We start from the raw sequence: 11,628 nt of genomic DNA on the forward strand, positions 1-11,628 counted from the left end.
ATCTTATTTTCCTTTATGTGCCTCCATCCCATAAAATATTTCACTGTATATCATAGAGTCATAGAATATCCTGCACTTGACGGGACTCTACTTGACTCTACAAATGATAACAAAATGACTCAAAACAATGACTCTACTTGACATCTGATGGGCTATAAGTCCCAGATCTAATGTGTTGTTACTGGAGGTGAATTACTTTTTCCTTGTAAGAAAGCATGAAGGTATTGAGAAGAACCAGTAAGAAAAGCATTTGAAAAGGCAACAGGAAGCAGTAGCATACATGAGCACTCAGGGTTGCAGCCTTTGACCAGTGGGGTGGCCAGGGAAGAAACATGTCCTTAATGCCCCAGTTGTGGCCACAGTTGGAAATGAATGAAGGTGTGAGTGACAGCACAGTGTTGTTTCTCCATCAGTGGGAAGATATTCTGGGGACATACCTGTAGAAGCTCCTTCAGGGGACATCCTTCAGCTCAGCTCTCAGCTGTATGTAGGCATACAGTGATTGCTGGAGGCATCTCTACTGCCTTAGTGTTCAACCACTGAGGCAATCTACAGTGGTGTCAATATGATCAACAATAGTCAGCCTGTCTGCTTCAAAAAACTTCACACACACCAGAATTTTGCTCGGGTACATTCCACTATGCAACCTGAGCCCAGGCTGCTGAGAAAGAGCTGTGAGAAATCTTTGAGACGCTGGAGAGAGGTCAGTTGAGGGGTATTGAGACAGGGATTCTGAGTTGCCCAAGGATTCATGAGAGAAAATGGAGGAGTACGAGGGGAGAAGCAGTGAGGCTGCTCAGATCAGTGTCACAGCCTGGGTGAGTCAGGACATAGTTCCAGCCATTGGATGGACAGCATAACTGCAAGATGGCAGTTCAGCAACATGTGGATCTGGCCCATCCCCTGTCAGTGCCCACAAGACCGGCAAAGGCTCTGCGTGTGCCACATGGAGAAGATGAGTTCACCCTGACAGCTTGTTAAATCCTACCTGTCTTTCATGTGTGTTAGCCCAGAAGTAATTGCTTTGCATTTCTAAGTTGCATTCCTCACTCTTGCAGAGTCTCTGTGTAGCTAAAAACGTCCAAAGAAGCTGATTCAATGGGGCCACCAAAACCAAGCGTTGTTTTCCAGGTGGTCAGCAGTCCCACTCTTACACCCCTGCTCTTCCATATGACTTTACTCTGTCCTAATGCCAGGGATTAACTTTTTTTATTCTTGCTCAGGAGCTGTACTTATCCAAACTGTGATTTCACATACCCAGACATAGAAAGCAGAAGCATTCAGCAAGGATTTAATCTCCACTTGATGATTGTGGTGCATCATTATCACACATATTCAGTTTCTTTGTCTCTCTGTAAATTTATTTACTTATTGTGTCTGTTATTAATGCACAATGGATATGCATTAGTGAAGGAACCAAAGTAGAATTAAATTGGTTTTCTATCTACATTTGCTTTATAAATCAATAAATCTGTGACAGTAATGTGTTTAAAGCACACATAATTGCTGGATATTTCTTTGCATGGACAGATATCCAAATATTTGCTTGCTATCCTCAGAATACTTATATTTTCTAAGCAATACATTACTTTTTAAAAAAAATTTTCAATTTACATAGAAGCTTAACTTCGCCTCTTCACTCACTTCTATTACCTTTGTTATTCTTCACAGACCCATACTCAGATCCATATATTTCCTTTATAGGTTTTAAATTTTCCTGCAGCCCCTTGTTACTGGCTCCCTAGCCAATTTATTTTACTCAGCAACATGATCTATTCAAGTGAAAATGGGAAGTTTATGCAATAGTCTCTCTAGACTTCTCTGAATATATTACTGTCTGGCCGTTCTGGCCGCAGCATGCCTTATCTCAGGAACTATGCAGCCTCACAACTCTCGTACTGGGACCACTGGAAATACACCGTTCTGTGAATAGGTGAGATGAGGAACTAAAGATCCTGCAAACGCAAGAGCACTGAAGGATTTCATGTACAGGTCATGAAGCTGAAAGTTAGGGATACAAAGGAAAAAAATGTGATTGGAGGAATGCTTCTTGGAGAAACCTGTCCAGCACTGGAAAATTCCCTGGACTTGTAAGACTAAGCAGATTACTTTTAAATTCATTCTTCATCACCCCACGATGGAATGCACCACTCAGAAAACTGCTTCTATTTTTTCCTGTTTTCTCTGATTTATTCAGGACTGATGTGGCCCCTTAGCAAGGCTACAGATACATTGCTGGAGTGAACCTACTTTTAGATCCTCACAAGCCTTCTTCCAGTCTTATACTGAGCACAGCTTATTCAGAACAGAAAAGTCATATCTATCTAGTATAGACACTTATCTACAGTTGAGTCCACTGAAAGAGAGCTTCCAAGCAGTTCTTGAGCATGGTTTAGATTTAATCTCATATATCCATGCTGAGACACCTTTATCAGTTCTACTGTCACATCCCATACCATCACTGTGTTGCTACCATAGCAAAGTTCAGACTCTGAAAGGACTTTATGATGTAGTAGGCTGCAACAGAGAGAACGAGGCTCATCAACTCTGACAGTCTACTCCAGTCTTTTATTCCTGTCCCACTGTATGTCCATCAATCTGTTTTTCAGCTCTATGTGGCCATTTTTTTCCATGACAAATGTTCTTACTTCCTGCCCTTGCTTGATTAATCTTTTCACCAGCTGTATTTGTGTTTGCAGAGTATGTGTTGCTATGCATTCATCTTTCCACCTCCACACCTCCGAGCTTTGGCAACTCTCACTTACATTCTTTAAACAAAAATGCTATTAACTCTTTGCATCCAAAATAAGAAATGTCAGTGTTGTGGAATATGACTGGACAAGGATTTTGCTATAAAGCCTGTGCACCACAGGTGGGAAATGAGACAGCATCACATGGGAAGGCTTAAAAGAATGCCAACATTTGGACTGACAGAATCATGGCTTGCTCTCTGTTCCTCGCTTTGTGGAACTGTAATTATTAGCAACAAATTAATATACATGCCCAACACAAGCTGGTATATAATAGGGAGGAGTGTGGGTGGCCAAGCAGCAAGATGTCTGTGTGTGAGTAAATAACAAGTAGCTATGGTCCCAGCAAGTGCTTGAGAATACTGCTATAGCTCCCGGGGCTCTGAAGGATCACTGATATGGGCACTTGCTGTGCACTGATAACAATTTCCTGCCTCTGTATCCACTGTCAGAAAGAAGCTGCACCCCCCCCCCCCCAAGGCCTCTGTGAATAGTACTGAAGCCCAGGAGAGGGCTCACACTCTCCCAGGCTGCAATGCCAGGCTGAACAGTGAGGTTTTTCCTGTCAGTCACTTAATTAAGACTTGTCTGTATGAGCTGGCAGGTGCAGCTTGCTGCGTGTTCCTATCCCGCTGCTTCCGGAATGGAAATACACAGTAGTCTTATAGACTGCACTTGTTTCTGCTCTAAAGTATTTGAACAATTTATAGGTACACTAGTTTGTTTCTTTGATTAGGTTTTATTTCCTTCTTTGTACTTATTTCAAAGAGGGTATTGTTACAAAAAGCTCCAAGGACAGCCTGTGCTGTTTTCCCCATTCCATAATTTTCTTCTTACAATTTTTCTTCAAAGAACAAACAATACAGCATTCAGTGCATTGAAAGTGCAGTTTGCTAATGGAAACGTTGCCTGGAGCTGCTTCCAAACCATTCTCCTGACCAGCCCCAAGCAGTAAGCAGTCTCAGATAGGCATGGGGGACAGATTCATCCATGGGAGTCCTCTGGCATCACCATGTCCTGGCAAGCAGTTTTGACATTTGTGAGCATCAGATGGATCAAAGCGTTGACTTTTTGCCTAATGCAGTGTTTCAGAACTGTCAATGAGTCCTTACTCAGAACTGCCCTGTTTCTGATGCTGGGATAGCTCAAGACACTCTGTCTTCTCTTTTCCCTTTCTTTTTCTTTTTCTTTTTTTTTTTTTTTTTTTTTTTTTTGGCTCTTTCCCAGCTTTCTTTTACCCAGTGCTCCTGCTTTTCTACCTGATAGCCAGGCAGGTGCTGTTCCCTTTTAATCCATCTTCCTTTCAGCTCCACACCTAAGTTCCTCCCTTCACACCCCTCAGAGCCTGGTATTTTCCCGACAGTACAATATCCATCCACGATAAATCTCTTTTTCCTGCTCCACAATTTATTTTCATAACCCAGTTTATTCCTTCAGAGGAAGCACAAGCAAGAAAATTCAGTAAAGGCTCATGGCAATTGCTTATTCCTTTTACGATGCCTGCTTGGCAGCTGTGGTTTTAGCAGTCATTTATGCCTGCACACAAAGTGAGGAGCTGCGGGTGGCGAGCCTGCCAGCACGGAGCGATCTGCTGAGATTTCCCTGCAAGTCTCACAGCTGCGAGAACGCTTCCTGAAGTCTCAGCTTTGAGAATTGTGAGATCGTTTGACAAGGTGATTTGATTACTCCATACAGCACAACGATAGCTGTTATGGCTCTGGGGGAGAAAGCGCGTGCGATGACCAAGCTAGACATCCCGACAGCCTCGCGCGGCTCGCCCTATTGCCGCGCGTCTCCCACCCCGTTTCGGGGGCCGCCCGGCTTAGCCTCAACCCGCGCCGCGGGCGGGGCCAGCCCGGCCCCCGGGGCAGGCGGCGCAGTCCCAGCGCTGCCGCAGCGGCCCGGCCCCCGCCACCCGCCCTCGGACTACAACTCCCAGAGTGCCGCCGCCGCCGCCGCCCGCCGGCACAGCCCGCCCGCCCGCCTCGGCGCTGCCCGGCGCGGCTCGGCGCTGCCGCTCGTCTGAGCGCGGGGCGCTGGCCGTGGCCGCAGGTAGGTGTGCGGGGCGGGCGGCGATGCGGTTGCCGAAGGGTGGGAGCCGGAGCAGGAGGAGGTGTGCTGGGTGTGCGCGCGTGTGTGCCGGCTGCGTGGGTGCGGGTGCCAGCTCCGCACCGGCGGGGCACACACTTGTGCGCGTGTCCAGCCGCTCCCCGCGAGCGCGTTACGTGCAGCGACCGCTGAGGTCCCGGGAAGAGCGGTGGGAGCTGCGTCCGTACCGTACCCAGCGCCTCGGTGCCATCGGTGCACATGTGTCGTCTGCGTGTGCAACACGTTCGCGGGGCTGCGCTTCTCCCTAATTTCACGGGGAGTTCGGCCTCGGGTTGTCCGGGGGGCTACGGAACAGGGGGGGATAACGAATTAATTGCAGATGAGAAGTAATATCCGTCTTTGAGTCATCAGTCGTTGAGGCATAATTTCATTCCGAAAGCTCTTAATCAAAGTGGAGATCTGCTATGGGAAAGCACCGCTCTTCCCATGGGATTATCAGATTTCCACCGGAGAATACAGATCCTGGATTACAGAGCTGTGTGGGATTTGTGTGATTCTTTCTAATTAGTCTCCCTTTCTGAGTTTAAAATTCTTAATTCCAAGGGAAGGAAGTTACTTGCTTCTAAAGGAAAATAGCTATCTTTTTTCTTTTTTCCTCTGTCATTTTACATAGTTATTCCTGTGCTCTGCAGATGACTTACTGCCTTAATTGGATATTGGTGTCAAAGGTTGATTAGAGTCCCTAATAGATTTTGGATCTGCAAGAGGATTACGGCTTTAAGTTCGTGGTTAAAACAATCGTGTTTGTCATCTCCCCTTGAGCAGCAGAGAGGACGAGCAATGTATTACATTTCTGTTATCTGCTCTTTGCTTCATTAATGTATTGTCAGGAGGTTGTCGGGTTTGCCTTTGTTGTTGTTTTTTCCCTCTGCTATTTCATTTGCAGACTGAAAAGAAATGAACGTCAGAGGGGATTTGTTTAATCATTTAGCAGCTGACACAAGCCACGTCCCTAACAAAACAGTGGTGAAAGAGTAGAAGATTTTTGGGATTCTGCAGCTCGAGCACCATGAGACTGCTCTGGGGAGCCAGGGGCAGCGCTTGCTGAAGGATGCGGTAGCCCAGTGGCCGGGGCTCACCGAGTGGAGACCGATGGCTTGCATGGAGCTTCTCTACCTGGCCGAAGAGAGCAGGCAGGGTGCCCTGGGCCCCGCTGCCGGCTGGAGCCTGCCCACCCCTCACTATGAGCAGCAGCAGCAACAGCAGCAGCATGAGACAGGAGAGGTGGACTCTGGAGCGGCAGCAGCCGTGGCAGCCCTGCGCTGTGAACGGCACTGCAAGCCCTCACAGAAGGGCTCCATGGCTGAGCCCACCCCAGCACTCCTGTCCTCCTGCTCGGGCAGCTCACCCCAGGAGCACCCCACACCCTCCAGCAACTCCCAGCCTTGCCACCTGCCTGAGCACTTTCCAGGGGAAGGGGATGGAGGGAAGAAGAAACCCTGCTGTTGTATCCAGGAACTCGAGACATCCTTCTCCTGCGTGGATGAAAATGTAAACCTGGAGCATACAAGAAGTCCCTCCAGTCCAACAGGCAACCAGGATGCTCCTCAGCAGCGCTCCTGCCGCGAGCTGCCTCCCGAGTGGGTGCACGACTCTCCGTCCCTGGTCTCCGAGGAGGATGAAACTGCCTCGGAGGCAGCGGCTGGGAAATCCTTGGACTATGGATTCATCAGTGCCATTTTGTTCCTAGTCAGTGGGATTTTGCTGGTGATCATTTCCTACGTGGTACCCAGAGACGTGACTGTGGATCCCAACACGGTGGCTGCCCGGGAGATGGAGAGACTGGAGAATGAGAGCGCCAGGATTGGGGCTCACCTGGACCGCTGTGTTATTGCCGGGCTGTGTCTCCTAACCCTGGGGGGAGTGGTGCTCTCCAGCCTGCTGATGATGTCCATGTGGAAAGGGGAGCTGTATCGGAGGAGCAGGTTTGCGTCCTCCAAGGAGTCTGCAAAGCTCTATGGGTCGTTCAATTTCAGAATGAAGTCTGGTGCAAACGATAATATGCTTGAGCTGTCATTAGTTGAGGAAGATGTGCTTGCCATGGATAATTAGTGTGGTCATGATTTTTAAAGCAGCGTTTCCACAAAAAAAAGTATGTTTCATTAAAGGAAATAGATATGGCTAAAGATAGCTGGTGATGCAGTTTGTTTTTCTGACAAGAACGGTCTTTCTGTGAGCTCTCTAATCAAATGTTTGCATTATATGAACACTTACTGTAAAGGGAGAACATGCCAGAGCAAATGCAATTGGTATAAAATAATGAAAACCACAGAATAAAAAGAGATTTTTGACAAGTAGATTCCTTAGATAACTCCTTTATCCTAACATAAAGTGTTCCTTTGGTGTCATGCCTACATAATTTTCTTATTACTTTCATATATAGAACAGGAACGACCTTGACACGTTGGAAGCTTGTTGCAGCCTACAGAAGGATTATTAACTGTCTGCTTGGTGTCATGTTAAGAAACAAGGCTGATATTTAATTAAAAGAGATTTTTTTTTAATAATTAAATTCTAAGCCAGTCCCTTGTTTTGTATGAGTGAGACCTGTGGGCAAAAAAGACCGCTTATTCATGGCTTACCACAAATCTCCCATATTTTCAAGCAGTGCTGCAATTAGTGGTGGTTATTTAAAATATAAAAATAAGAGGCAAAGGGCAAAGAACCATATGGCTCATGGTGGTATTGCTGAAAGACAAAAGGCTCTTTCAGCTTGAGGTCAGTGGTTCCATTTCAGTTCAGATTAGTAATGATTGATACTCACTAACTTCTGATAGCTATAGTGGCCCATATAAAGGAAGTTCAGTTCCCAGTGGACAGATGTCTTTGTATGAAAACTGCCATCACTTGAATTAACTGACCTCCTGTTAGGAGTCTCAAAAGATCCAAGGAGTAAAAAAGCATGGGGATGCAGAAACTGAACACATCTCCTTCAGTACAGATGCCAGAAGAAATTCAAGTTCTGTCTCAGGGTTTGCTTATAGTGGGCCTGTCTGCATCACACAAATCCTTTTGAAACTTCAGTTTCATGTCACTAGGCTGCTGGCCTTCTCATTACCAGAAACAAAAGGTCAGGATGGAGCTTTAGAGGCTCATTCAATATAAACCAAATTCCGTACAAAAAATAAGTTGTCAGGAAACACAAAGGTTATACATCAAGCAGTTGGACTGGCTGGCATGGGACTGACTTAACGTAGGGGATGATCAAGGGTACAAGGAACTATCAGTTGCCATTATGCAGCACAGTAGCCCAAAACTTCTATTACTGATGTGTTCAGTATCAGCCAGTTTCTGTGGAGCATTAAAGTTGTGGTCTTGTGATGGTGGGAAAAACAGCAAAGGTTGCTGTATGCTCTGCTGACCTTTTGTTGTGATTGATTGCTAATATATATTTGTTATAGCCCCTGCCATAGCCAAATGTGAGTGGAGAGCTGTGTCTGTAAGGAACTTGCCTGCAGAACTGTGATAGAAACACTTGGTTTGTTGTCAGCTATGGGTTAAATCTCAAATATAAGAAATATCTAATATTTGAAGAATGAGATTTTTTACTATTGTGAGATAATACCTGAGAAGAGTCTTGGGAAGGGGTGAAGGGGGAAGGGGCAAGGAGCAAGGTATAGAATAACTAAAAGACCTCCTGCAAAGGCGGTGCTGGGACTCACTGCTTCTGACATCGATGCATCCCAGCTAGAGCTCCCAGCCTGTCTGCTTTCCTTTTCAGTCTGCTGTGACTGGTGGAGATCATGACCGCTGCCTTATTCTTCTTTGGAGGACAGTTCGACATGAGGCCTGGAGCACCCTGGCTGCCAAAGGGGGCTCTCAGTGGCTGGTATGACAGAGAAGTGAAGGGAAAAGCTGTATTTTATACCCAAATGAGAATGTTTATGGTCCATTCCAGCTCACACTACATGTAGCGGGGGATCTGCATATCTTCTCTGTTCTGTGTTTTAAAGTCCCTCTTGCTCTCTTCTCTGGCTGCTCATGGCAGGAGGCACACACAGCTCCTGTGCCTGGCACTCTCCTGTGCTCAGTCCCTTGGGCTCAGCGGGCATGGCTGCCCTCTGCAGAGAGCTGGAGAACCTGCACCGCTCTGCCTTCATGCCTTTGGTCGCTGTAAATAGCATAATGTTGTACTCAGACTTTAACTTTGACCCTGCAAAAGAGATGTTACTTAGCCGTTACTCGTTCTAGCTGCTGCATTAGTTGTGTTACTTGGTAACTAAAGGAGCAGCCTTGTTTGACGGTACTGCTGCCTAACAGATGTTATTTGCAGCTGTGTCATGATACAGAGCGTGTCTGAGGGCACGAACTAGCAGTGGCCAGCAGTCACCTTGGGAGAGCTTACATCCCTCCAGGTGTGTCGTCAAGGAGATTGAATTGGTGAGGCCAATGGACTGAATTCTGATAAACCACTGGAAAAAGGTGCCCAGAGAGGTGGTGGAAGCCCTCATCTTTGGAGGTATTCAAAGTCAGGCAGGACAGGGCTCTGAGCAACCTGATCTAGCTGCAGGAGTCCCAGTTCATTGCAAGGGAGTGAGGCTAGATGGCTTTTAAAGATCCCTTCCATCTCAAAAAGTTCCATGATACTATCAATTTCTAAGGTGAAAAAGAGGAATAGCTTCCTTATGTAAGGAGAACCTTCAGCCCACTGAGATCAGTGAGAGCAGGGAATGAAATTTCTCGAGAAGCAAGACTTGGAGAAGAAAGGCTGATTGCTAGCTGTCTTTTGCCTTGTGTGTAGAAGGACACAACCCAGGTTATGTCCTCCAGAAGCACGGGGAGGCCCTGCCAAGCAGGAGGGCAGATTGCACCTGGACAGGGGCAGCAGCTGGCACAAGGCAGGGGATAAACATCACGAGGGGCAAAAACCCTTTCATCACCCCTAATGGGAAGCCCTGTGCTCTGGGCTCATGTACACTGCAGAAGCTGGTGGATTTTGTGAGCCATTATTTTTATTTTTTAATGATACACATGCATAAAATTGGAGTACATTCCATAATTGCAGGAAGATGACAGCTAACACTGTAAGGATCACAGATTTCTTGTAGGAACCATGGCATGCTTTAATGCTGGTTATTAGCACTAGAAAAGAGCATGTTCCCCAGACTGCCAGTATATTATTATCAAGCGAGAAGTTTTCTGACACTTTGTAAAATGCCTGTCACAGATCATAAGCTTGCAGTACTTAAATGAACCCTCAAATATTCCCTGAGCATTTTAAGGAAACATAAGTCAACCTAATAATCTAAATGTACACTGCAGAAGTGTGAGGAATAAAAAAATAAGTAAATGACAGAAGTAACACAATCTCTTCATCTTGTTGTTCGTGTGTGCTACTAAAGAAGTGAAGGCAGACTTTTAGAGAACGGAATGCAAGAGTTTAGCAGATGAACAATCTCAGGACATTTCTCTGATCACCAAACAAGACACCTGTGCAAATGGCAGGGGTGTGTGGGTTGGGTGTGTGATATAAAACCTTGGGACTCTCAGGTTCTAATGATGTGCAGTGTGAGAGAAACCCAAACACTTGCTATCTGGATCTTGGTTGTAGGAAATGAACATATTTGTCTGCTTCCTGGTAGACAACTGTTCTCATCACTTTGGTCTCAAATGGCTGTACCATGGGCTGAGGCCAAGGGCTATTAATTGCCTGTTCCTATAACCCAGTCATTTGATTTCCCCTGCTCAGAAGCTAAATGCTTTAAGGATGCAAGTGTGAGGACAATTTTTTTAATTGCCTGGGCTTAAACTTGTTGCATGGATCTATGGAGGGCTCCCTTCTTGGAGAATGTAAATTTGGGGCATCTGAGGTGGGTTTCAGGTACCACCTGTAGCACTCTGGAAACGGTTATTCATATCAAGGAGGAACATTTTATTCCTGGCCGACCCTCACAGCAAAATGTGACACTTTCCCATCTTCTACCTCATAGCTGGAGTGCCAGGGCATGTGGCTGGGCTCTGCCAGACCTCTGCCTCCCTGGGGATGGGTCACGAGGCCTCAGCTGGGGCTCCTCCCTGTGTCCCCACTGCTCCAGCAGCTCCCGGTGACCGTTTTTATTTATTTATCTCAATCAGAAATCTGTGACAGAGGCTGGGCCATCTGGGAGCTGCCAAAAACCTGATAGGGGCTGTGCCCGCAGCGAGACCTGCGGCAATGGTAGGACCCCATCCTCACTGCCAGCCTAAAGCCCAGTCTGCAGCAGGGAACCCCAGGCTCTCTCCAAGGATGCTATGCTGGGTCGTCGCTGTTTTTGATACGTTTACAGTTTTTTAATCTTTGTAATTCTTTTAAAAGTCTGTCTGTAATGAATAACGAGTTTACTGACTGTGAAAGCAACAGCTATAATCTTGTAAAACCCCTTTTTCTCCCACAAAAGGGTGAAACGTCACAGTTCATCGTGAGCTTTTCAATCGTGCATTTAATGCCTTATTATAATTGCAGCAGTGTTCTGTAAAGATTAAAAAATAAACGCGTGTAAAGCTGAGCTGTGTCGCTGTTGTTATCTTTGCCCCTCACTGAGCTACTGACTGCAGACAGAAAGTGCCACACGTGCAGGCTTAAAATTTGCCTACACGGGTGTCCCACCCAAGTTTGTATTTCCAGAAAAGCAGAGAAGCAGTGGGCAGCCGTGGCTGTGTGAGCAGATGGCTGTGGGGTGCTGTCGTGTGAGGTGGGTGTCAAGCCCCTGCTCACTGTCACCACACACAACTCAGTGTTGAGGCCGTCTCCACACCCCAGCCTTGCCATGGCTTGCTCTTGGTTCGTGCA

General features: G+C 46.6%; 1 protein-coding gene across 2 annotated transcripts; it reads left to right on the forward strand.

Annotated features, from left to right (window-relative positions):
* The first annotated feature begins 4,723 nt into the window (after nucleotides 1–4,723).
* Nucleotides 4,724–11,324, forward strand: TMEM74 (transmembrane protein 74). 2 transcript variants are annotated; one of them, XM_048940159.1, is made up of 2 exons: nucleotides 4,724–4,802; nucleotides 5,746–11,324. In XM_048940159.1, the coding sequence occupies exon 2, from the start codon at nucleotides 5,952–5,954 to the stop codon at nucleotides 6,909–6,911; it is 960 nt and encodes a 319-aa protein (XP_048796116.1). In that variant the 5' UTR covers nucleotides 4,724–4,802; nucleotides 5,746–5,951; the 3' UTR covers nucleotides 6,912–11,324. The 2 variants fall into 2 exon arrangements, with proteins under 2 accessions (XP_048796116.1, XP_048796118.1); XM_048940161.1 differs by having other exon boundaries at nucleotides 4,735–4,802; nucleotides 5,492–11,324.
* The last annotated feature ends 304 nt before the right edge of the window (nucleotides 11,325–11,628 follow it).

This window comes from Lagopus muta, chromosome 3, assembly GCF_023343835.1.
Source record: "Lagopus muta isolate bLagMut1 chromosome 3, bLagMut1 primary, whole genome shotgun sequence".
Lineage (NCBI taxonomy): Eukaryota > Metazoa > Chordata > Aves > Galliformes > Phasianidae > Lagopus > Lagopus muta.

What these genes read in the sequence shown, in the direction of transcription:
- TMEM74 (XM_048940159.1), top strand. Translation starts at nt 5,952, where the DNA reads ATGGCTTGCATGGAGCTTCTCTACCTGGCCGAAGAGAGCAGGCAGGGT.